Source organism: Argentina silus (assembly GCF_951799395.1).
Source record: "Argentina silus genome assembly, chromosome: 2".
Lineage (NCBI taxonomy): Eukaryota > Metazoa > Chordata > Actinopteri > Argentiniformes > Argentinidae > Argentina > Argentina silus.
In genome coordinates this window covers 9,266,720-9,294,219 of record NC_139656.1, presented here as the reverse complement: position 1 = coordinate 9,294,219, position 27,500 = coordinate 9,266,720, and the positions used below count along the sequence as shown (strand labels likewise).

The window sequence follows — 27,500 nt, the reverse complement described above, 5'->3', positions numbered from 1 at the left end:
TCAGATAATTGCAAAATTAATTAGAATAAATATTATATATATATATATATATATATATATATATATATATATATATATATATATATATATATGCATATAAATCAAGCCATATCAACTACTACAAACTACATTTGAAATGTGAAAGAGAGCTGGTATTCATTCTGGATTCTCAAAAGGGAATTTACCTGTTTTTTATGTCTTGGAAAGACCTGTGGCAAATCTCAAGTTTTACAGTAAGTTTATAGCTCCCATTAGAACACATCCACATTCTCGTCGACTTGTCATTGTTCTGAATGGGCACGTCTACAATAGGTTTGTTTGTGTTCATTTGGAGTGGCCTTTAGGCTGTGCCGTGTGTCATGGTAACACATCTGTGACTCAGGAGTAGAGCTGGAACTGTCTTTGACGACTCCTCCAGCTCAGGACACTACTGCTGACCCACGCAATGAGCATTACAACACATAACCACAGTCTGATACCTAACTATACAAAAACAGAACATACTGCTGACACATTACTGCAGCTGTTTAAATCAGAACAAATCAATTACATTACTCAATGAAACATACAATACATTAATGAATAAATAACTAAATAACCTAACATAGCGTTGATACAGACATGTTATGTCACGTTTTCATGACTGGACAAGGGGTCTATGAAAGAAGGAGACATAAACAAGTGAATCAGGTATGACTACACCAGGAAGCACCGTGCGATGATCCCATTGAAACCCAAGGGGCCCTGCAACATGACACTGGATCTAGAGCATTGATCTGACCCCCCCATCTCCTCTAGGAGTCTTAGTCATCTCAGCTAATCACACCCAGAACACAGTCTACCCCTTCAGGGTACCTCACAGTGTTAATGACCACACTGATATATCACAGTTATACCACTTCATAACTGTGTTATATCACAGTTATACCACTTCATAAATATTCAATACAAAAAACATACATGTGTCTATCTAAATTAGTAGGCTAACTAATGTTTTAACCTGAGAGGAGATTTAAGCACTGACCTCTAGTTAGTGCAACGGCTAGCTAACCATCCTGGTGATATTTGTTGTCATAGAAACATCATAATTAGCTGTCACTAGATTTGTAATTGTCCTATGTTTAGCATAGACATTTTATCCATTGACTTAACATGGGAGGGCGAAATTGCAAAAGATGGACTTTAATGAAAACCCTGCACATTCAAACTTCTAGACATTTCAATGCACTGCTTTATGTTACTACCACATTTTCTAGGGGCCTCTCGTTGTAAACAAAGTTGTATTTTTTTTAGCTCTTGTCCCGCAAAACTGTTTTAATGAAAACGGCTGAACGGATCTTTCTGAAAATTGGTCTATATTTAGTCTGTCACCACTCGAGTAGATGTGCCAAACCGCTTTGAGAATTATTCAGTAACAGAGAAAAGATGATGATAGGAAAAACTGCCTTTTTCAAAGCAATGTCCAAGCAACTCATAAATCACGTCTCATCATTTCACTAAGTGATATTGTTCTATGAGCTCAGAGAAGACCTCTTGGATTCCCAACTAAACCACTCCACATTGTTCTGTTGTTATTTCTTCTCTGCGCTGGAAACCAAGGTAATCATAGGGAGAGGAGATGAGAACAAGGGCCCCCCGTCGTGCCTTGCATTAAACTTAACAACGCTGTATAAAAGTAGTCACCCTCAATCTGACACTCCATCCCTCACTCCCTCCATCCCTCTCTCCTCCACTCTGATCCTGTCCTCCTAAATGAGGGATCTGACTGTGTTTCCCCAGAGAGGGCTGGCTAGCCACATAGGCCTGATCAATGCCATCTTTGTGAGGGGTTCCTCAGGTGACCGCCTGGACGCTCCCTCCCAGTCCTCTCAGCAGTGACTAACTAACATGAAGGGGGGAAAAAATCCTGTGGCCGTATGCTATGAAAAAATACATACACCACCACAACCCAAAACCCCTTAGACAACTCCCTTCCTGCAGATTGCGTTAATAGGAAGAATTTGCTCATATTTTTCAAAGAGGAATTATAGTATTTATAGGAACAGTGAGGTGCCCGTGATGGAATCTATTAACCCTGGAATGAACAGCCAGGAGATGGACATATATATCCCCTCAACGCCATCAGTTTAAAACAGTGATTTGATTTTGCACTCCCGAAGAGAGTCTTGTGAGAGAAGTGACCAAAGTCAGCCAAACCTGAGCCTTGACTCATTACCTCAAGTCTAGCTTCATTTGGAGATGCCTGACTCAGAATCTAGTAAATGGTCACTGAATTTAATTTAATATAAAAGCAAAGATATTTCTGTAAGAGTGTTTGACTGGTCAGTTATGATATAAATACACATAGCACAGGTCAGTCTTGCTCAAAGTGTCTGAATCCTTCCCTCTCCCTCTGACCTCTCCTTCTCCACTGCCCTCATTTTGAGTCAGGCACACAGGGTATATGCCTTGTGTTAAGCAGACAGCAGGAAAGGCCATATGCATTGGCATTGTGCTGATAATGGGCTCCCGACTGAGAGATGCCTCACATGGAAATGGCTGTTTTCACATGTAGAGGAGCCTGTCCCCTCCTTTCTATCACCCTGGTATTCACTAGGAGCCCCCCAGTCAACCTGGTCTTTCACCACAGCATCCTCACCCTCTGCATCTCAATGGGCCTCCCCATAAATCCCCCACAGCACAAGCCCCTCCACTGACACACAATCTGAGGGATTACTGAATTACAATACACTACACCTTACAGTTGCTGGCTGTGGCAATTTGATATGCTTCAATCAAGATGATTAACTATCATCCAAGAGCTTTTTAACACACACACACACACACTGAGGTAGACTCATATTTCTCAAATGTTCTTATACCATGACCCCATCTAAAGCTTAACCAGTCACAACCCACCACAAGGGAAACACTGCCCTAGACCAGACATGCTGAAACACCTAGAACAATACAATCAACATCATCAGCATCAGGAAGCCCTGCATTCCCACATATCATCTGATTTGGCTGTTAAATATCTGGCCTAACCAGCTCCACCATGTCAGCCTAAACACAGCCGTTCAATCACAGATCAAAGCACTACAGGCTGGGGCTGAAATTAATATCACATCACTGGTGCTCAGGCTGGCGCTCGTTGAGTGTGATTAACACAGAAACCCTCTCCGTTCCAGTAAGGGGGCAGACACTTGAGTGTTTGTGTTTTCCACCATGGATCTCAACCACTCTGACTAGGTTCTATCAGAGATAAGAGAGGGAAAAAGAACGCAACAAAGACACACTCTAGTTATCTGATTACCCCACCAGATCCATTGAGGCTTGGGGGGGGGGCAGATTACAGAGGAAGAGCATGATCAACACTACAGGGATGGTTTGGCAACTCTAACACACGTCTAAGATAAAAAGCTCTTTTAGATTGCTTCAGACCCCAACAATGACTCGACAAGCATCACTTTTATGATAAGGAAACTTCACTTTAGTCACAAAACATAGTGCTACATGTCTTATCTGGAACACCACATAACATCAAATCCCTTTTCTTTCTTTTTTTAAATCAGGTTCTTTAGTTCTTTTAAATTAATCAATTTTAAAAAATCTCCTAAGCTGCTCAAAACTTTGATTTCAAAACTGCCTTATAAAAAGTCTATAATTTAGAGACACGCCTCTGAAGTTTAAATATGATTTATTTTCTTTGAATAATACTAACAGATTTTTTACTCATTTAGAATATCAGTTAGGTACATTTTTTTCACAATCACTGAGGTCCTGGAAATATACTTTTTTGGCAAGAATGTATAACTCATAAAGGGTCATGCTATTACTTGCAAGCGGGGACTTTACCACGTAAAATCCTTCTTTTTAAGTTCAGTGCCAAAGGTTCGTCTTCCAACAGCACCCTATTGTTATACAGATGTTCAGATGGACTCACATCAAAAGGGCACATCCTCACATCTCCAGGGCTAAACTATATGAGCCCAACCTTTTCACATTACACAGACAAAAAGAGTTTACGAGCGACATTTACATGTGAAGACGGCAATTTCATCCTGAATTGTCACAATGAACATGTGCTTTACAAAATAGTCTGTCACTTGTTGATTTTTGTTGTTGCTGCTTTTAATCATAATAATTTGGTTTGGTAATGTAACTGTAATTGTACTTGTTTTTCTATGAGGGGTTAAGGGCATTGACACATATACAGTTATGACAAATGACTAGCCTGACAAGCAAGAACAGAGAAATGAATCCTGCAGCCTCGTCATGTGAGAGTGAAATCACCACAACCAACGGTCACATTCACTATAGCCGAAGGAATGACAACTTTTCACTCATCTTTTCATTTGAGAGACACATGATGCACAGAGGTTTTTGACAATTGACTAACAAAAAAGGAAACTGAGAAAAGATACATTTTAAAGAAGGTGTTTTTTTTAATACAGCAGTCTACAAAGAAACTGTTTCATTTCATAACTTTCAAAGGAAGAAACAGGAGTTTGTGCTAAACTATAATCAACTAGATTTAATCTAATAATCATCACCCCACTTTGTACTACATGACAAAATGTTATCCTACTCTCCATCAAACATTCATATCTCTCTACTACACAATTAGCTTTATATAATATATAACAAAAATATTGTTATGTGGCCAATAACCTTCAAATTCTGTAATGCTCAAACACAAACAAGTTGTATTTCATGAATTCAGTATCAAAATTGTTTTGACGCATCAAAATTGCACAACATTTGCCATTGTAAACTTGTGTCAATTATATTATGTGACTAGCAACTGCTAAATATTGACAGCTACAAAGCCAACGTCACTTCCAACATGAGGCTGGAAATACTGTACAGTATATACATTTGAAGGCTATAACAATTAATGCTAGAGCTAAAAAAAACAAAGAAAACTGACCCTTGTCCTCACTGTATAATAACTGACTGCACAGGTGAGCCAATAGTTACTGTAAGAATCGTTTTACCTAACAACTGAAAGAGAAATTGAACCAAGAGGTAAAACAAATACCTTAACAGGAAATAGAGAGGTCTCTTTTAATCTACTGTACATGAATTTGTGAAAAACTATAGTGAGTAGATCCAAAGAGATCAGGGATCATCAGTTTTCATTTCAATGACAAAACCTCACTAACACAATCAAGGTTCTAAAATGATCTACAGACAACACAGTAATAACAAGATTGTAATTCTATGACTTTCATGCATTGATATATACAGTTAACTATGACCTCCCAATGGATTTCCTACGATCGCAGTGAAGCCAAGCAATGCTGTTTATGGGCACCACCATAGCATTTATAGCGACACAATGTCAGTTGCTGAAGTGGAGGCGTGTTTCAGTGTTCTAAAATTGGGTTTACGTTTTTGCATTGGGTTTACGTTTTCACGTTTTAGCCTACCTATGGGGGGGTTTCATAAGTCATGGGCTCCCTGCCATATTGGTATTTTGAATTTGATGTCTATTTGATGAGCTATTACAGAGCGGAGCCATCCAATTATGCCAAACTTAAATGTATTACCATCTACATTACTAAAATAATGATTAAACCGATGTAAGTTGGTGGATGTGTAGGCTTGAACATATTCAATGAAGATGCTGTCAACTTAGCCCCAACGGACCTCATAACTGTCCATACAGTTGTAAGGTCCGCACAGGCTACTGTCAACTCTACTGTGTTTTGGGTGGATAGTTCCACTACAGATGCGGCAGGATGATCTTATATATCAATAAACAATGGTCACTATTCAGTATAGCCATCACTGATCAATAATAACAATTCAGTATGTTGCCGAAGACGGAGCTATTGTTTAGGCAAGAATCTTGGCAAAAGCATGCATACCGCGATGGCTAGCTGGCATTTAAGCAAGAGTTCAAAGCCTTTGTTCATGTCATGATATGAACACATTGTGTTTTTCAATCAAGCTTTATAACAAGCTGGTTAAAGGGCACTACTGCACTTTGCTCACATCAAAATGTAGGTTACATGCAACATGATGTCAAATCATGGGAACTGATTAATTGGTTAATTTGAGGGAACGTATTAATACATAGAGGGAACGATTTACTAAATTGAGGGAACGATTTCACAACCATGACTTCTACGGCGCTCCGTAACTAGGTTAGAAAAAACAGAGCCAAGCAAATCTATGGAAAATTAAAGAGATTCTACAGGATTGTCAGATGTTATTTCAGCGTAAGTGTTTACTGCATATGATCATGATTTCTGATCTCTTTAGAACACACAGTTCTCAGTTAAAGGTCAACAAACTTTTGCTAAATACATTTTGCTCGTGGGACTTGGGAGGTGCGCCCCTCTCTGTCCAATTAATGTCTGTCTAATTTCTTGACAATATTTCTGTCTATTTTGGTTAGTGAGCGTTCATTTGAACAAGTATCCTGTAGCATCTCTTTAAATTAGTACTAATTGGCAATCAATGACACATAAAAAGTAGGGAAATTTTATACTGATTAAAAAATCTGTATCAAATAAAAATATATATATTATGAGCATCTAAAGGGTTAATTACAAAGGTGTGGTTGGGTGTCTGAAGGGTTAACAGTAAAGGTGTATGGGATGTGATAGACCCCCACCTGAATGACAGCTTCTAAGAGAAACTGCAACTACAACTGTCAAGGTGAACGAGCCTCAGGAAGGAAGTTGACGGTTAAAAGATATTAAAAAGGGGGACGTTTTTAGTCATACTGAAACTTGTCAATCAACCATGATCAGTCACCTTGTGTCTGCAGCTTACTGAGCATCAGTCCCTGGGGAGAGAATCTTTCAGACACACACACACACACACACACACACACACACACACACACACACACACACACACACACACTCACACACACACACACACACACACACACTCACACACTCACACACTCACACACACACACACACACACACACACACACACACACACACACACACACAGCTACAAATGAACATTAATAATTGAACATGTAATTAAAACTAACTAATACAACATTTGGGTATAAAACGACATACTGTACTTCTGAATGAACAAAAACTGAACTAAGTTTGAAACAGAATTGTTTGTTTCTTTTTAAACTTCACTTGAGCATAATCTTTCAACAAATTGCAGAAAAAATATCAATATCAATATCAAAACCAGCTCAAAATAAAGCAGGCAGTATTATCATTGAAACAAAGGGCACCCAACACCACCCAGAGCCAACACCACCCTGCCCAGCAACACAGCCCAGAGGGTCAGTGTAAGACCCAGGGAGGGTGTGCTTGTGTGTGCTTGTGTGTGTGTGTGTGTGTGTGTGTGTGTGTATCAGTCTGGGTGACACTGACAAGACTGTGCTTGTCTGGCTGTGGTGGTGGATGGAAAAAGGCCACAGCAGTTGCTCCAGTCATTAAGGCATGTGTGAAATGTCTTCCTACGTAGATATCAACCAACTCCTTTCGCTATTACACCAAATGAGCTAACAGTCTGTCTGTGTGTATTTACATTTCCATAACATTTTGGACATTTAGCAGATGCTTTTATCCAAAGCGACTTACAACATACATTTGTCTAAACATCAGTCATCATAAGCAAAAATCTATGCTAGGACCAGGTGCCATTGGCAGTCACAATGCTAGAAGAAGGAAGGATTACTTTCTTTTTTTAGTTTCTTTTTTGTTTGTTTGTATTATTACTAACAGTAGAGGAACTGTACAGAGGGGTAGTGGGGGGTGAAGAGGTCTTTAGGAGGGACAATCAAGATGTAGCCTGTGGCATGTGTATAAAGTCACTATGGCTAAGACAGAGAAAGACACAGACCCATGTATGTTCATGTGCTCATACCTATCCACACCAGTGGCAGATCTAACCCATCATCAACCAGCATTAAGACTGGGAAGCCGACTGATGAGACTAAGGAGACATCTTTCCAGAGCAGCACAAAAGCATGTTCTACAATATGATCACATGATATGACAATATGATTATCTTTTCTAGCCATCGCATGACATCAACGGTAAAGAGTTGGCTAATAGCACAAACAGATCAAGGCGACACCCTTTCAGGGTCTGTCAAAATGTTTAGAACAGAATGCAACAACTCAATGCAAAAACTTGTCTTCCAAAATCATCATGTTTTATTCAAAGGCCTACCAGCTTTTCAGTCAGTGACCTATGTCAGAGTCAAAATGAGACCATAGTGGGTTTTCCCAAATGGGGCACAAATGACCTCAATGCCTCACTTCAAGGTTGCTCAACCGACATGTTCCAAAGTAACCCTTTCATGTGTGATATACCCCTCTCATTGTCCTCCTACACCATGTGACACATATCCACACACACACACACACACACACACACACACACACACACACACACACACACACACACACAAACACACAAACAGACACTTCCATGTCTTCACAGGCCCAATATTACTCAGTGGCAGGCTTACTCACCCGATGAGAGAGACCATCTGCTCCACTATGTGCCTGCTGAAGGTTATGATCACAAACAGTTTCTGTGAGAAAGAAAGAGAGAGAAAGAGAGTCAGTCAGTCAGTCAGTCAGTCAGTGGCCCATGGGGTCCAGGGGGGTACAGTGTGAGGCAGCACACTCATCGTTTCATCATTAATACTCCCCTCCTGTGTCCAACCAACGCCACACTTGGTGCCTAACAGGCGGTCAGAACAAAAACAGCCATGAAGTGGGCCTTTGTCATCTAGGCCAGGAACAAAGGTCTGAGCTCTATGACACATAACCAAGCTCAGACACTCAGACAGGGACTCAGGTCAGGAAATGACACAGGCTGTCTTTGGGGGCAAGGGTGTGGAGTTACTGGTGATTAAATAAAGAACAGTTGAAGCGGGGGATGAGGAGAAGAGAAGGGTTGAATGGTGAAGTGAGGGGATCAGGAGATGTGTCACTCCTCTCTGGCTGTGTTCCAAACAGTAAAGGGGGTTAGAAGACGGTTCCTGTCCAGTCTGGATCCTGCTTACTCACTGGCCCAGCCTGGCCATTAAGGCTCAAATTAACCCCACATCTCCCATTAGGGCGTTCATTATGGCTCTGTTTACTGTTGGGCCCCCCAGTGAGAAGGCAACCAGGAAACACTGGGAAAGGATAACAAGGCCACACATAAGAGAGAAGAAGGCTAACTAACATGCTTTTGCTCTGTTCTCACAGGTTTACAGGTTTTGCATCACAGGCTTCAGAGGGAATCTGACAGATAGTACAGATAATAGCCATAACAAGGAGATATCACCTCATTGTGCCATTCAAACTAGAAATCATGACGACAGTAAGTTATTTCAATGGCAGTCTGCCTGTGTTAATCAAGAGCCAATAACTAAACTTGGGGATGTGGAAGTCAGAATATCACCATATTGTTAATGACTTCTGCCTCATTGTTTTGACCTGTTGGTGTGTTGAAAGAGATATCATATCAAAATACAATACCCAATATTGTATTTTGAAAATACAATACTTCTGCTAAACAATGAGACATATCCTCTGAGCTTTTACTGTCCAGTCCTTATTGGACAGACATGTTCTAATGTCTCTGTCCACCTAAACTACTGTATATTAAACCATTCAAACCTTTCAGTTTTATAACTATAAAACCAAAATGCATATACCCCCCCCTCCTTGTTCTATCATCAAACCCTTATAAACTAATTATGATAAACAATTAGTTAATATCAGGGTTTCAAACCCCTGCAACAATCATCATCGAGTTCAGTCAGAAATTAGCCTTCAGAGCATGAAAGGGTCAAAGCGTTGTGAAAAGGCCATCCTTGGGGACTTGTGTGTCATTCTCTACAGGAACTGATTGTTCTCGCGTTATGAACGCACCTGATCTGCAGGTAAAACCCAGCTCTCAAAGGCCCTTTGAAGCATTGAGGCTGCTGAGAGTATTACGCCCACTCAAAAAAACACCTTAAAAATCCCCCAATGCATTGTTTCCCATTGGCCCACGAGGGAGAATGTTCACAATTCACATCACATGGTCCCATCCCTCCCTCTCTCATACTACAGTAAGTACACAGCTCTGTTGCAGTATAACAGGGTCAACTTAAAAAACAACAGTGTGAGATCTAATAATAGAATTCTCTACATTCTTTGCAACACAAGGAGAAAAACAAGAGGAACTGACAGAGAAGGGTCACAACGGTGAGCCTGGTTCTGTTTCAACTCAGTGTAGTGTATTGTGATTCTGACCCTGTCAGACATGGACACACCTGTGATCCCTGGCCAAGTCTCAGGCCCATCTGACACCAGGCCTAATCAGATTCTATGATGCTGCCACCCACGCCACTCTCTGTATCATCTAAGAGGGGTAGTGTTTATCTACAATAGGGTTTGGTTTATGACACCACCCCACACCCACAATGTTCCCCCGCTGCAAGGGTATCTATACAATGCTTTCTGAATACTGTATCCTGATCATTACTGGTGAGAGAGAGGAAAATGTTTTTTTCCCATCATCTTATTCCACATGACATCAGCTAATTTTAGATTTGTCATTTTTAGTCTGTGGTTATAGGTTGATTCACAAACACATTACGTTAGCAAATCTAATCCATTAAAGCATTCAGACACAAAATCTACCATTGCACAAAGAGGATTAAGAAGAGAAACATTTCTGATTAATCTTTGATACAGTAATCTTTACTTTACACTTACTTATTTCCTTATTCAAGTTATTCAAAGTCCCATTGGAGTATCCCTGACAGCTGCCTGCAGCTGCTTTCATAAAATGGACGTCCCCTTACTTACCATACTGCACAAAATGGCCTCCTTACTCACAGTAGAGTACAGTGCTGGAAGATTATCTGCATGTTTTTGCTATCATATATGACATATTTATATTCCAAATAAACTTGAAGCATGTTTCCAGCTGATCATCTGAGAAACTTTGATATCAAACTATGAACCTGAAGTACCTTCTTTGAAACGAATCAAGATGAGAAGTGGAAGACTTCAAAAAGGTCTAAAAAGGTTATCATTTCATTCATATTGAGTACATGAGAGGTTTTAGATTTTCAATGTGCAATAAAGTACATTATTGTTTTACTACTCACCTGAATGTGCATTTTGATGACTGCTTTTCCAATAAGTGTTGCTCCAAAAAAGGTCCAAAAGGGTACCAGAAAATGGCCACAGGTTATACCTGCGAGATCAAACAATGGGTTTGGAATCTGAAGAAAAAGGAAATATCAAAAATTGTAAAAAGATAATAACAGAGTTAAAAAACAATCTATGAAAGAGTGCATGGATGTTTTATCAGAGTGCATTGACTTTAAGTTCCAATGTTTTATCAGGGATTTAGCACTTACTGTTGGTAAACTGATTAGTGTGACAGAGATTGAAAATAGCCACATGATATACATTTCAAATCATTTATGTAATCTCTGGTTGTTTGAGATTTGCATTATCAACATTTCCTTTTAAATACAGTAGTTCCATGTACAGAAACATCCAATTAAGATTACATTGAAATTGCAGTCTCTTTCATGTTCTAATGAAAGACATTAACACAGGCAATTTAATTTTTATTTCACTTACAGAGGCGCAGGCTAGAATTCCGAAAAATCCAACACTCTGGACCATTTTCTGTACCGCTAGTTTTGCTCTGGTGGCAAAGTCCTGAAAAGAAGCAGCATAATGGCAAATATTCAAATAGATCATTCTATACGGATCATGTCATTCTCATTAGCACTTACATTGTACACAGCACAATGTATGCATCATTAATGATTAACATTAAATTACTTTTAATGATTGCATTTCATTTTGATCTGCAACACAGACAACTATTAACATAATAAGCTTTTCAAAAATACAGGGATTTTCAGCAAATGGTTATTGTTTTAGAAAACCTCTTGAACTATCAACAAACTCCTGCACGTTCCATACTACATCAAAGATAAACACATTGCCTACTTTTAAAATGATTACCCAAAATATTTCTTCATTCTGTTATTCATTACTGAAATTGTATCATTATATAAAGTTTAAGAGTCTTATTGATAAGGTGTGATTCTTATAATAAATCTGATACAATCCTTACATAACCAAGATAATGCAAATTGATCCAATAAAAAGGATTACATTATTCTTACAATTGTTTCCATAGTTACAGTTGTTTACAATCTCAATCTCTCTGGAGAAATATCGGACAAGGGAAATGTAATTAATTATTGAATTCTGTTGCAAATTAGTCTTTGGAGTTACAGGTTTGAAACATGTCAGACCAAATATTCTAAAATGCAAGATTAAGCAGAAGAAACCATATTTACACTATAGAAAATAGAGCAACTAATCTTGTTGTGCTACATTTGTTGTTGTTTTTCAGATTAACGCTTAAACCATCGTTCTACATGAATATGAATACAAAACGTTAGACAGAAACAAATGTTAAGACAGTCATAAAATCATTACATTTTAGATGCAAAAATTAAATAGTGTACAAATGAAACGAATAACAAATAATTATCCTTTATATCAAGTGAAGCTATTTCTCAATAAAGACATATACAAGAAACAGATTAAATACCAAAAGGTGTACATATTTCACAGATCACAGCAGTCATAATGCCATTTTTTAACTGCAAATTATTACAATTGATGAATTGAGAGATCAGGTGAACAAAAGACAGGTGTACAATAGACACAGATTCAGACTTATTTCATGAATGAATTTCAGTTAATGGGACTGCAAAGTCAAACTGTACAAGTTGGTGTGCCCTTTTATAGAATCTCCTTATTTTGATTTATTGTAACTTCGCATTGCGCTCATTTCAATTCAACTTGCGTCTCTAGATTTTTCTCAATCAAACTAGGTAGGGGATGTTTTTGTTGAGGTCAGTAACAGTATGTGCACGGAAATTGAACATGAAACAGCTACAGTATGTGTTAACCACACAGGTTACTGAAACAAACCAAATCAACCATTTAGCAAATGTTCTGTTCAAAGGACACATTTGTATCTAATTCTTACAATAGTGTGCCATGCCTAATTCCTCAGAATGTAGCAGTTTTTGTTCAACAGAATAAACTGTGAACTCAACACAAATACTACACATAGGCAAATCACCTAACACACATCTAATGTTAATAATCACCTAACACACATCTAATGTTAATAATCACACTGCAAACTCATCCAAATACCTTTTATACTCTGACATTTATAAACTGTTAACCCAATACTATATCTTACCTCTGAAGACATTTTAAAATTCATTATCATTGGGAATGTCAGTGCAAGACTAGACTCCTTGGTCATTGAATGACTCACAAATTCTTACTATTTCTGCTGCTTTTCCCCCACATCTCTCTTGACAACTCAACAAAAGGCTCTTTTCAAAGCAATGACATGTTTTTTTCCTGAATATACCTTTGCTGGGAAGAGGAGGATTAAACTGCTTTTGATGTAATTTAGAATATTTCTGGGAACTGTGATGGATGGTCAAGGATTCTCCTAGATTGGCTACGGTAAAATGGATATACTTCTTTGATGATGTATTAAAAATCCAGAGCAGATACCAGATAAACTTGTATGTATGTGTTCAAAATTAAATATCAATGCTTGAAACATATTTTGGCTAATTTGAGAACACATTTTGAGGGCATTACTAAGCATACAGAATAAAGATTTGAGTTTCTCTTGATGTATGTAAATGTGATTTCTAACACCACATACATACATTGACTGGATTCTAAAAAGATACTCTGTAGATATTCAATATCACTGGGAAATTGTATTTGTTTGATATAAAATATTTATCAATTTAGAACACAGAACAGGCAGTTTTGACTGATTACTTTGATTGAGAATAGAAGACTATTTCAACATATAACTCCATATAAATAATATTTTCTTTGATATAAGTAGTAATGGTTATTCCAGTTAACTGTATATTTAGTACAATAACAACACACAATATTTGTACTTCTCTGTCTTCTTTATACAATGTTATATATTGCCCCCCTATATAATTTTACCTTCAGTTTACCTTGAGTATACCTCCAAAAATATGTCTTGAAGCAGTTATCGGAATGACATTTCATGCATGTTGAGATAAATAAGACAACTGGAAAATTATAAGCAATTTTAAAGACTATGAAGTCACCAGGTCGGTGTAGATTCTCTCATATAAAACATTCTAGAATTCATACGACATTTACTCACCATATCTCAAACACTTAACTGACCATAACTCATTACATTAATCACTGTGATTATTGTTATAACTTAATTGATGATTACCAATGTGTTTCATTTGAGAATTTTACAGTTTACATTATAAGACAGTATTTTAAGCATAGAGGATTTGCCTCGCTGCATATGCAATGACCTCTTCCAAATGTTATGTTTTGTAAGAAACTGATCACTGTGAGGACCTAATACGTGAAGGCCAAACAATTACACAAATTACTTTTATGAGTGAAAATGTTATTCATAAGACTATCACCTTTGTTTCACACACATACCATTAAATCAAACATGAAGGTTTGAACTTGGGAGGGGAGAGGGTGGTAAGACATGATCATGCCTAATATGGTCAACAAAACCAGTACAGTAATGATGCAATTTCTTCAACAGCGGGACCCAGCCCACGGGAAATCTGAGAGGAAGGGGGGGTGGAATATAGGAGGGGGTGTAACTGACTCAACTCTGATTGGCTCATATTTTGAATTTCTCCCTCAAATGATAGCCAATCACAAGAGTTTTCCACTAGGATAAGCCTGCTTCTTTAATTCTACCCTTCTGCTCCAGACGTTTTATGATTTCTTTTCTAAATCTGGGAGACAGGGCTGGCCGTCTGGGGGAAGGAATGTGCATGGTTTATAGCTGAACCACGAGCTGAACCACTCTGAACTGTCTGTTGACCGCAAACACCTGACAACCACTGCCTGGAGAGTGTATAGATTCATACTGGACCAATCACTGCTATTGAGACGTGTATAATTTACTAAATAAATCATGTTTATTCAATAACATATTTTGTATTACATTAAGCAGAGTTAACATTTTCGCTCACTCAACTGTGAGTATTAGGAAAATATCTACCTCACTGCTGAGTGAAATGAAGGTGAGGGTATGGGAACAGATATCGGGTGTACACATGACGTTGTGATTTACTATAGCTGGACTTTTTCTCCCCTTGTATACCTTCTTCTTGATCACAAAAGAGTCCATCTTACAGATGACCAGTGTTCAGAACTCTAGACACCACACTATCTTTGTTGTTCGCAGCTCATGGAAAATCACCATCTTGGCCAGGCTTCTAGCCACGGCTGCTGCCCGCCCCCATCACCACTGTCCCCCAGGGCAGGGCTTACCAGCAATTAAGATTTAGGAGATCTTGTCAAGGGTGCAGCGTCATTAAAACCATGGGAGCATGGCTCCAGCTTTCCCTCAATTGCTTTACTCAGCATTCTACTCAACGCCCACATACAGTATCAAGCTGCCTTCAGTGTGAATTTTGATGAATCTGTTCTACTGTTTATGTTAAAACTAACAATTAATGGTCGGATCTCCTACTACTCATTTTTATAACCAAGTTTTTACAAACATGTACCTCTGACAAATTCTACACCTTAAGAGAAAGGTCCAAAATAGGTCTGCAAAGGTTGAGTGACTGTCCATAGACTGACCATAGACTTACAGTACAGTCTTTGATTGGTTAATCATTAATCAGACCAGATCAGTGACGATCAATGGCACCATGCTAATTGGCTGTAAACATGGCTGAATTTCATTGGACCCAACACAAATGACATTAAACTATCTGCGTCTGTGGACAATCTATATTTACTGTTCTGAAAATGTTCCACACAAAGGGAAGCAATGAACAGTATATGTAACATAATAGTTTGAATACCAATGGTTACTGCTGCCAGAGAAATGACGGAGATTGACGGAAATAGGAGGCAGGGGAAAAAAGAAAAGACTCCACTGTTTCCCTGAACACATGTAATGATATAGCAACCCCATTCTAAATAGCGGGACTGGGAAAAACAGTTTATATAAACAAACTTGCACTCCATGTTTACGATAACAACATCTCTTAATATAAATGTATACCATACATATAGTATGAGTCACTGTACTGATATAAGGGATACTGTGTTTTAGTGCTGATGTGTTTCTATGAATGTGGGAGGATTCTTTTATTTTTTTTGTACTTTTGCTGCAGTGAGTGGATAAAGAGTTCAAAAACAGCCCAAACAGGCAGACGACAAAGCAATCTGCATCTGGAAAAGTTAAGTGTCAGTTGAGGAAAAATCTATGTGTAGCCTATATACAAGTCAATACCCACACACATTTTTTTCTCTCTTTTTTTTCTGAATGAAACTCTTTCACACACAGAAGACACACATCTCCAGAGGGGCGCGAGCCTGACAGGGAGACGGCTAAAGTTCATCTCATTAACTCCTCACAAGCCTTCTCCCTCTCACACACTGGCACAGGAAGTGGAGTGATTAGGGTTCCTGATGCAACCGGAGCCATAGTCCCTTCTAGAAAATGAAAATCTATCGAGACAAAGAAAAGCGCCCCCAAGTCCACGTTGACAAATTCTTTAACAAGCTGTGGTTAAAGGGAAGCTGGTTTTACTCTGACTCACCCCCTCCTTTCAAACAGTTTACTGGAAATAAAGGGGGAGGAAAAGGGAGGGGGCATTTTCAGAGAAGTCATGTGACGGGGCTAGGCAAACCACAGCACAGAGAGCCTTTGAGTGCAGTAGGCCAGAGGGAGGCAGGCACACGCCCAGCGCAGATGGCTCTTATTCGGGTTACAGGAGATACGATCCTGGGAGTTGGCAATCAAGAATTCACAGCGCCGCTTAACCTTTTCCATGCCGGACAAAAACACATACATCCACTTCAGGGGATGATTAAATCATCATGTTACCTTTAATAATAGTCATTATATATTGGATATATAATCTAGAGGATTCCCAGATTCATTTAGGAACATCATCAAGGGTCATCCAAATGTTCAATTTCTCTATGATATTAAAACGATAAAATATGCTGATTTTCATGACATCAATGTCTGGACATGCTTAAAGAGTCATGACTTCATTTTTCTTGAATCACAGTCCTGAGTGAAAAAAGGTCCTCTGCCATCACTCACGTGCACTGTGGCTGGAAGTTGGCACGTGCAGGTTCTGAGAAATACCATTGGGTTTAAGTCAAGTTGCTGGCACTCTGACACCCTTATGACCTCAGAGAAGAGGAGAGAGTCAGCATCTCCAACCAGCACTGCTGCCCAAACAGACGTCATACTCACACAACACTCTTTAACCATTTCCTGTCCACAACGCAAAAATCACACTCTTTCTCATTTGATACTAGTCACTTACATGTCTGTTTTCTACCTTTGCTATTCTAAGTTTTGGGAAAAAGACAACAACAATACGAGCTAAATCCATAAAATCTGTGTTGATCATCGCCGTAACTTCTCCTCTCAAAAATGTACAGTCAATGACAAGCGAGCGATGATGAAAATCAGAGAGTAGTAGTAGATGAAAGAATGAACCCCATTCACAGGTCCATATGATGGTTACAACAGTCAGAGAGAGGAAAAAAGGCTTCCAACTGCTACAGCTCCTCCAGGGTGTGAGCAACCTGCTGCCAGATGCTGTCCACACACACGGTGGCCAGACCAGAGATATCTCAGAGAGAGAGAGAGAGAGAGAGAGAGAGAGAGAGAGAGAGAGAGTGTATGAGAGTGTGAGAAAAGTGTGAGAGAGAGGGAGGGATATCAGCAGAAATAGAGTGTGTGACAGAGAAAGCGAGAAAGAGAGAGAGAGAGACGGAGAGAGAGAGGGAGAGAGACACAGTGCACTGATGCAGATCCAGTACTGAGAGCGGCACTACAGTGTCACTCCCCTTTCCTCCAAAGATGCGATGTGCCTTCCCTGACACTTCAGACACATCAATGCTTGGACAAAAAAAAGAACAGTATGAATCAAAGCAAATGTGTGGTCAAAAGGATCTCTTCTCCACGATCAGCATCTGTCTGTTTCTCACGCGTTGGGTCTTCTCTCTTTCTCTTTCTTTTTCGTTCTGGTGGAAAGCGGGACTTTATCGGTCTGTCTGGTGATGTCAGACCTCCGCACTCACACATGTGGTCTGAGGGCCAAGGCTGCAGACTGTGCCAACCTCGGAAGATGCCCATGGCATTTGTAATAAGCTATAGTAAGATAGGTACCCCCATTCACTCCTCACTCAGCCACTGGCCCAGACTGGACTAGACTAGACCAGACCAGACCGCTACCCTCTTATATACAACCTGTGTGTGCAGGCAGACCATATGACAGAGTGATGTCAGCCTGGCCACGAGAGCGTGTACAATAAGATCACACCGAGATAAAGTGCTCTCAGAAGGTGGAGCTCTCAGAAGGGGAAATACTCATCAAGTCACTTATTAATTAATCCTAGCCCCTCAATACATTTCAATCACAATTTAACCTAAAAAATGATAATAAATACCCCAAATGTTGGTACTGCAAGTGATTGGTTAGACTATCATACAGCATCAGAGTCATTTTAAGGCACTGGCTTTTCAGAACCGTTCAACTCATTGTCTAAGTGATTGACCTATATTGTGCTGACATGCCGGTGAGAGTGACATTGTATAACACATTCCTAAGGATTAAGATCCACTCAGCCAAGACATGTTAAGATTAGTGAAGAACAAAACAACTATTGGGAAACAACAGTATAATAACAATAGTAATAGCATAGTTCAAATATTTGTCATGGATATTTTGAAATGAAAATGCTGTTGAAATGAAGACGCTTCCAGGGTATTACCAAAGTTAATGTGGGGAGCTGAAAAACAATGCCTTTGCCCTTGAGGGCATTGCTACCGACTTAGTGAGAGCATTGTGAACGCACATGAGTGCTCCTGTCCTGTCCTGTCCGGGCCTGAGGTAGGGCTGTGGGAAAAGGGTTTAACACACACACACACACGCACACACAATTTCATCTGTCCACATACACACTCTTGGTGACTAGTATCCCAAAGTTTGCACAAGCGTTCTCTCATGCAGGAAGATTAAATAAGTGTAAGATCAGAAAAATAGAGAAACAATAACGACAGATCTGACTGAGAATAAGAAGGAGTGAGCTTCTGACGAAAGAGAGAGAGATAGAGGGAGGCAGAGAGAGAAAGGTAAGGGGAAGGTGGAGAGGGTGTGTGTCACCTGTGCAGTCTCTGCCTGCTCCAGCATCTCCTCAAACTCCTCGTAGTCCTCATCATCAGGCTCAGCACCAGACAGGCGCGCTGCCCGCGCCATGAAGTACGGGGGCAGCTCCCCTATGGCCGTCCCTGCTCCCTGTACACACGCACGCACGCACGCACGCACACACACACACACACACACACACACACACACAAACACAAGAGCGATCAATACATGACACTAGCACAAGTAAAAAATATACTTAAATTCAAGGTGTTATTACAAGGTTTCAAGGTCTTAAAGGTGCTTTTTGGTTGCAAGCAACTATATCAATATCCAACATTCAAATGAGCTTTTAGTTTTAAATCTAACGCTGTGTGATCAGAGCTTAACTATAAGTAAACGGAAGAGATTTGAGCAAAGCAAATCCTCAGCCTTGGCAAGTTCAGTGAGTTCATACCTCCAGGAACACGAGGACGGGGAGCAGACTTAATTAACACAATGAAATGCCTGCAGAGAAATGTAGTGTTTTGGAATTGCTCATAGCTCATTATGGTAATGTTTCCAGGCACAGTGAAACTTGTAGAGGGGGAGGGGGGTGAAGGTGGGGAGGGCATTTAATCTGGACATCCTGTTCCATGTCAACACAGCAGTCTTTGATGAAACCTGCCAGTTTTCTCATAATGCAAACGTGCCTTAATCTTCCAGGCAGCTGTTCCATTCACTGACTGCTCTGTGTGTGTGTGAGTGTGTGCGTGTGTGCCCACGCATGCATGCGTGTGTGTGTGTGTGCCTGTGTGTGTGTGTGTGTGTGCCTGTGTGTGTGTGTGTGTGTGTGCTTGTGTGTGCTTGTGTGTGTGTGTGTGTGTGTGTGTGTGTGTGTGTGTGTGTGTGTGTGTGCGTGTGTGTGTGTGTGTGTGCGTGTGGTAGGCAGTCAGACTCTGACACCTGCACTGTGTTGTTTGAAGTGGACCACTTATGCCTGCAGCGGTGGACGGGGTGGCACAGAGAGGGGAGGAAGGGGGAGAGAGAGTATGTCTCTCACCACCTCTCCCCCCTCTAGACGGGCTGCTGGTGCCAGAGAAGGGTGGAGGGCTGGGGGGGGGGGGGGGGGGGGGGGTTGGGACTTTGAAGCCGTGGGCACAGCAGGTGTTGCCAACTGTGGTGCTGACAGGCAGCGTCTTGGGCTGTGCCAGCCTCTAGGGGTTAGGAAAAGGAATCAGATGGCATATACCTTGGCACACACGGAGCCCTGCCCTTACCACAGTATAAAGTGCTAGTGGGGGCACAGTTTTGCCAGCTTAACAAACCATGAACCTGCTCTAGTGAAACTGGAGTCTCCCTGGTGGAACACAAAAGCACATTTGGGCACATTAGGGGAAATCACATTTGTTATGACGGAACTAAAGTGATGGTTCTGAAATACACACAATCCTCAACATCCAAGAGCATTCAAAATCTAAATGAGGCGTTATGAAGCTTCTAGGTGAGGTCCTCTACAATAACACACACACACACACACAGGGCTCTATGCACCTGCTCGAGAGCTACAATTGTATAATAGGGTGTGGTGGGGTGGAGAGTCACAGCCTGTCTAGAGGGACTGGCGCTGTGGCTGAAGCCAGGACAGATACTACCACAATCATCCTCCACACACACTTCCTGTCCTTGCTACCCACACTACTAAGACAGAGCAACAGATCCCCATAGTGTAAGGCCTTGGTTCCATCATAGGTACCTTACAGTTCTGGGATTCAAACGCCATGTATAGTATACAATGGCTATACTACAATCCATTAACTCATGCCAACTCTCTGACGCATGCGTGCGCATGTGTGTGTGTGTGTGTGTGTGTGTGTGTGTCTACCCATTGTGACACAAACAATAAGGAAGTCACGAGGCCTCAGTCCCTGTGAGTGAAGGGGGCCGGTTAAAAGCTGTTCCGGAAAGTAGTAGTAGAATATTCTGTTCCCCTAGCGCCCGCCAGTACATGGGAACAGAACAAAGATAACACAGCCTCCACTTCTCATTTCGGCTTCTCATCAGAAGATAAAAGGCAACAGTTTACCACAGGTCACTGACACCAGTTCTCTCTTCTCAGAGGTGTCTGTCAGTGATCTGATCTGCTTTTCTCAGTACAGGTAGTCGCTGTCACACATTCAGCGGGAAACTCTTAGTGAGGCCTGATTCTGCCGAGAAACTGCCTGAAAACTGAGAATACAGGAACACCCTGCTCGTCAGTAGGAAGCTGATATAGCCTGTTACCACTAGCTGATATAGCCTGTTACCACTAGCTGCGTGTGAGGTTGACAGACATGACGTAGAACCATGTTGGGATTTCATGGCAACGCTGCAGTCACTCAACAACCACCAGAGAGAGCAGAGTCAGAGTGCAACCAGATCTCTGGGTACAGGGTTACCCTGTACTTGCGTCAGGCGCCTTGCGATGGCTACTAGGCTGCGTGTGATAGTGATAGAGATGAGTGTTGTAACCACGAGCCTGGTTAGAGGTATGAAACCAGCATGGGGGAAATCCACTGAGACACAAAGGGGTTTTTGCGAAGCGTCAGTGGTTATCACAATTAGTTTTCAATTACATCTCACTTAGAGATCACCGTTTCAGAGAATCATTTACTGCGTGTGTGTGCGTGTGTGTGTGTGTGTGTGCGTGTAAACTGTGCACAGACTGTATCAACAGTACATAGATTATGCACTACATACTGTGTGTGTAGACCATAGAATGGTCCATGTGTGTACAGCAGACTATGCATAGACAGTGTGTAGACTCACCCACATGCAGGCTTCCAGACGGACTTTAGAGATGATGCTCCAGAGGGAGATGCCTCCCTGTACTGCTGCCGCAGCTGCTCCCGCTGCCACAGCCTCCACACCCCTCTCCACCCTGGCCTCCGATCCCCCCAACGGCACCTGGGGGCAGATGATCTTCTCTGGATAGGGGGGCTCAGGGAAGTCCACTGAGCCACACTCGTACGCTGCCAGGGTTACTGACGCTATGTGTGGACCCTGAGAGACAAACAGAGAGAGTGTTCAGTGCTACATTAACAACATAGACCTGTTAAGAGGTTTTGAGTCAGCAGGAGCTTGAAGGAAGACCCCTGGCATCACTCTCACAACAAGGTAGTTGTGGATGAAGTGACTCAAATAGAGACCATAAAACCGCATGTGCACCTGTGGGCCCATACCTACATGAATGGTCACAGGTACGGAAACTCTGCACTAACAATCCTGTTCCACTCAGAATGACAACGTTTTCTGCCTTTCTCTGTATGAAAGCAGCTTCATTTGCATGCATGGCTAGCTTGTCCCCTATGCGTTGAAGCCATTCTTTCCATATGATTCATTTCAGATAGAGATTTCTGAGTACAGGCTAGGGGGTAAACCTACATGTAAAAGGTAACTGAAACACAACCTGTGTGTTGTGGTAAAACAAAGAGGAGTCAATGGACAAGGGGTTTGGGCCGAGAGCAAAAAGGTGGTCCACAGTTACCCTACATCAAAGGCATAAACCGTTACACACACTCACACACACACACACACTCACTCACTCACTCACTCACTCACTCACTCACTCACTCACTCACTCACTCACTCACTCACTCACTCACTCACTCACTCACACACACACACACACACACACACACACACACACACACACACACACACACACACACACACACACACACACACACACACACACACACACATACACACACACACACACACACACACACACACACACACCGAGAGCTGCACCTGTGTCAAAAGCACAGAAAAGACAAAAGACAACTTCAAGCTCTCTCCATTCATAGTGAGGTCGGAAACCGATTCCCCTAGGGTGACATTCATAGAACAAATACACAAATGATGTGGCATTACTGATGCGTTTGCTGCACCATATGGGGCGGAAAATGCAGTTTTATTGAAGCGTGTGTATCTTGCCCATAGGAGCCATGTAATAATAATGAGAGAGGGAGGAGGAAGATAAGAAGAAGGAAAATAAATCTATATCCATACATATACACACATACACAGAGAGTGTGGCACACATACTGCATAGAGAGTGGCGTAAAAATATGGTTAATACACACTTCTCTTGTGTGAGCAGTGAGACAGAGTCAGGCTGATAGGCAGGTGCATGAGTGTGCTTCTGCGGGGACTGGCTCTTTGATATGGGCCTTTCCTGTTTACATTCTTTGCTTGTTGTTTATTTACTTTTGTAATTGTGCTTCCAGTCAGAGAATAGGAGAGAGAAGAGGGTGGAGTCATTCTTTGATGTGTTTTTTTTGTCAATTTTGTCTGAACAACCTGCTAATGCTCTTCACTCAGCAAGCCCCAACATGGCTTCCAGAATCACTACTGTCAGAGACACTCCTAGACCACACACACGCACGCACGCACACACACACACACACACTCTCTACATTGATCAGATCTCAAAACAAATTCCATCATTATACCCACTTAAAACTGACCTTTACCATTTATAAACAAGGGTAGGTTTAGAATGTGTGCCAGTGTGTGTGTGTGTGTGTGTGTGGGAGTAGTGCTCTCAATGACGCACATTCTAACTACTCAGAGTCACAGGGCAGTTTGTAATTACGCAATGTTACGCCAAAGCAATCTCGCAATAGGGTGGGGCTGAGACTTCCGTTAGGAACCTGGACAGAGAGGACAGGACAAGGCAGAGCAGTGAAGCAACACCATGTACACTCAGAGGGAAGTCATGTTCTCACTACGGTCCTCTCAGGGGCAGGTGCACTCCCCTGCATGAACTAATTTCCACATCACTCATCTAGGATGTGATGACTTGGGAACTATAATACTATAATCTGTGGTAGATAAATTGGGTCATTCTCTACAGAGGAGCCACTCCAAATGTTAGTAGAAATATAAAACATGTAAGAGCAACCTCACTGAAGCAATATATCACAAATGGACGTGTTTTCTCTGAGAGGCGGAGAAAAGGTTTCATGACCTAAAAACACAACACAGAAAACTCCCAGGACTGACCCAGTCTAAACGTCCTCATATCCTCTTGTCAAACTCCATGATGCCATTTGGCAGGAGCAGAGAACACACTGCACCGCCAGAGCAGACAGTCTGTGTGTCTGTCCAAGACTCTCTGGCTCAGACTGAAGCCTCCCCACAGGATCTCAGGTGTTTACTAAACACACACACACGCATGCGGACGCACTAGCACGCATGAACACGCAAACACAGAGACACACACTCACACGGCACTGTGTCAGTGCTTCTCACCTTACACAAAGCCAAGTCCTCTCATGTTGTTCTGGTGAGTCATGGCTAACCTGGAGCCCAACCCTAAACAGTCAGATTGCAGCCTCTCCTCCACATCACTCACAGTAGGTGAGGGCAGAGACTGAGAACATGAACAGGACACAAACACACAGAGGCAGCAGGCCGGGAGTCGGGAAAACCAACAGTTTAACTGGCAGTGATATGAAACCAACCACCATTTACTGTTCTCTACATGCTTAGGAAGCCTCCACTGGTGAACCATTAACAATCAGCAACAGCACAGTCCACAGAGAGGCTCAAAAGAGTTTGTTTACTGAAACATACTCATAAAACCTCAAACTAAAGAAACTTCCATGAGAGATAAGGTAACGACTGGGGCAAAGGTGAGGGTGTGTAGTCTATGTGCTAATATTCAAATAATCATTTCCACAGAGAAACTGTTACACCTCCCTGGAATTCATGGCTGGAAACGTGTCCAAATTATGTCAGCAGTTGAAAACCTCATAAAACAGCCTGATTCTTCTGTCGACATTATACCGTCCCACTAGGCTCCACAATGGAGGGAACATAGCTGGCATTCCTGTGGTGGCCCGTGGTAACTGGTGCCTCGCCACCGCGGGATCCCCAGCGATGAGTGTGTATACATCCATGGAGACCCAGAGGAGACACACACTCCCTTAGCTTTGCCATGGAAGGGAGAGACATTGATCTGGCAACCCTCAGACTCCCCCTTAGATGTGTCATTCCACAGGCCAGGAAGCTTAGCTAGGACTTTTTGTTGTTTGGGGACATATTGACATGTGGTGCAGATAGGCTGCCCAAATTTGTCTACCACTGCAACACTGGGTTATCTCTCTACAGTGTTGGGCATGCGTCAGTGAGGACTCATCATTCTCAGGTGTAGAACTAAACACCAAAGCCAAGATTAAAAGAGGCAGAGGCCATATTGGAGGTTGGAGGCAGGATGTACTAGTATCTAGGCCATCAACAATGTGGTGAATGAACTGGCTTTGTAACTAACAAAAGAGTTTCCACTCTGTGCCAGTTCTACAGTAGAACAGAATGTGTCTAGCTGAGCCTCCAGAAGGAGGATCTGAAAGTATGAGGTTAAACGACATTGGGAAAAATGTCATTGTTCCTCTACTGCCCAATAGACACAAAAACATGACCATGGACTGTCAATTATTTGTCTTGTCTTGTCCTGAATATTCAACAAAAAACACTGTTACCACCTATGGCTGCACATTCAGAAATCTGCCTTTACAAAAACTAGGCACATTTAACAGGAAACAATATTGAGCCACTTGTGTCCTGCCAACTTACAACCAGACTTTCAACCCTGACATCTATTTTCAAGTAGTTATAAAAACCTTGGCGAGTATCCTGAGCTCTGAGGAAATCTACTAGGTAAAATGAATCCAAGTAGGTACTCAGTCACTACGCTACATCCAAAACATTCTTTTCCATTTGGACTTCAATCAACGAAGCATCACTTTGACGCATGGGCACACTGCATCCAGCTTGGCAGAGCGCTGGCCTGGCCTCAGGGCTATAGTGTCAACAGCAGAGGAATCCATCCAAACCCTAACCAGAAATCAGACCCCACTGGCTGACCCGACCGTAACCTGACCAGAGCCCTGTGACCACAGCCACAGCACGGTCATCTGCAGGTCTCTGGTCAGGGGCCAGTGTAACACATTAGTCACAGTCCATTCATGGTCACTAACATAACCGCCACTCCCAGTGGGCTGCTGCTGCTGCTGGATATGACACATGAGGGAAGCCAAGCTGAGCTCTTTCCTCAGGCTTGTGTCCCATTCATAGGAACTCACAGGGAGGTGGGAGAGGGCTGGGAATGGGCCCAGTGTGGAGACAGAGGGTGGAATGTTGATGAGGGGGGCTCTATCACACACACACACACACACCCACACCCACACACACTAGGCCTCCCAGGGGTTTGTGAGATCCTGTGGTGAGTGTGGGGGGTGGGGAGTGCGAGGGGCTGAGGGAGGGATGGGCTCTGTGATTTACACATGTGGGCTCGTCACATGACCTCATATGAGCCACCCCCTGGTCTATAATGGCACCAGCAGCAGCCACACTCAATCTCCAACCTTTGATTACTATCAAAGCTAAACTTAATAGATGTATATGACTTCAATAACTGATGGTACATGACATGTTTATAACTAATGGTAAGCCTAATGGACAATCTCTATATTATACACAGTATGAGCCAAGTTGGTAGGTTTTCATAAATCCCCTTTGCTGTGATCTACTGTATTGCCCTACTTGAACAATGGAACAGTTTAGCTTTTTTCCGTGTAAGACCCGGTCACTCACTCACACACACACACACACACACACACACACACACACACACACACACACACACACACACACACACACACACACACACACACACACACACACACACACAGACAGACAGACACACACACAATAACAGTGCTCTTATTTACACATCTCTCTGGTATTCGTCTTTGATTGAGTTTGGAGTAAGTCACAAGATGTTTGCCCAGACCCATGTCTCCAACCTGGGGAGAAATGAATGAATGAACCAACGGATGAATGAAGGCATTTATGTCTCTAGTTCTGCCTTCAGAGGCACATGCTTTTGTGCCTTTATTTCCATTGAGTTTGATGATGGCCCCTTGAGCAGCTGTGGCACACATTAACCTTGCTACTGCCACCTGGGGTGTAAATCGCCTGACCAACACAGCCATAAAAGCTTTATGATATTGTAACTAATACTTTTTTTGAGAAGGTAAGGATCAAAGACGTGTGATCAAGTTCTGTCATAGTACCGACACAATAAAAAATAAATAGCATTAAATTGATTTAAGGATCCGTATCAATGTGCCAGTGCTGACTCAAGAGTACATTTTCTAAAGGTTTCGAACTTGATTTTGGTGTGTCACAACACCACAGAGTAGCAAACAAGCAAACAATGCATCAATTATCAAACTGGTGAATGGGTGGCCGCCCACGCAACTCCTCAGCCA

General features: G+C 41.8%; 1 protein-coding gene across 2 annotated transcripts in view; it reads right to left on the bottom strand.

The window, feature by feature from the left end:
* Positions 1 to 27,500, bottom strand: part of LOC310824797 (vacuole membrane protein 1-like) — a 50,015-nt gene that overhangs the window by 10,299 nt on the left and 12,216 nt on the right. For both annotated transcript variants that reach the window (XM_083697269.1, XM_083697268.1), the window contains exons 6-10: positions 21,988 to 22,221; positions 19,219 to 19,350; positions 11,561 to 11,641; positions 11,077 to 11,193; positions 8,453 to 8,514 (exon numbers count right to left, since the gene is read on the bottom strand). In XM_083697269.1, coding sequence (XP_083553395.1) covers positions 8,453 to 8,514; positions 11,077 to 11,193; positions 11,561 to 11,641; positions 19,219 to 19,350; positions 21,988 to 22,221 — 626 coding nt within the window. The remainder of the gene's footprint in view (positions 1 to 8,452; positions 8,515 to 11,076; positions 11,194 to 11,560; positions 11,642 to 19,218; positions 19,351 to 21,987; positions 22,222 to 27,500) is intronic.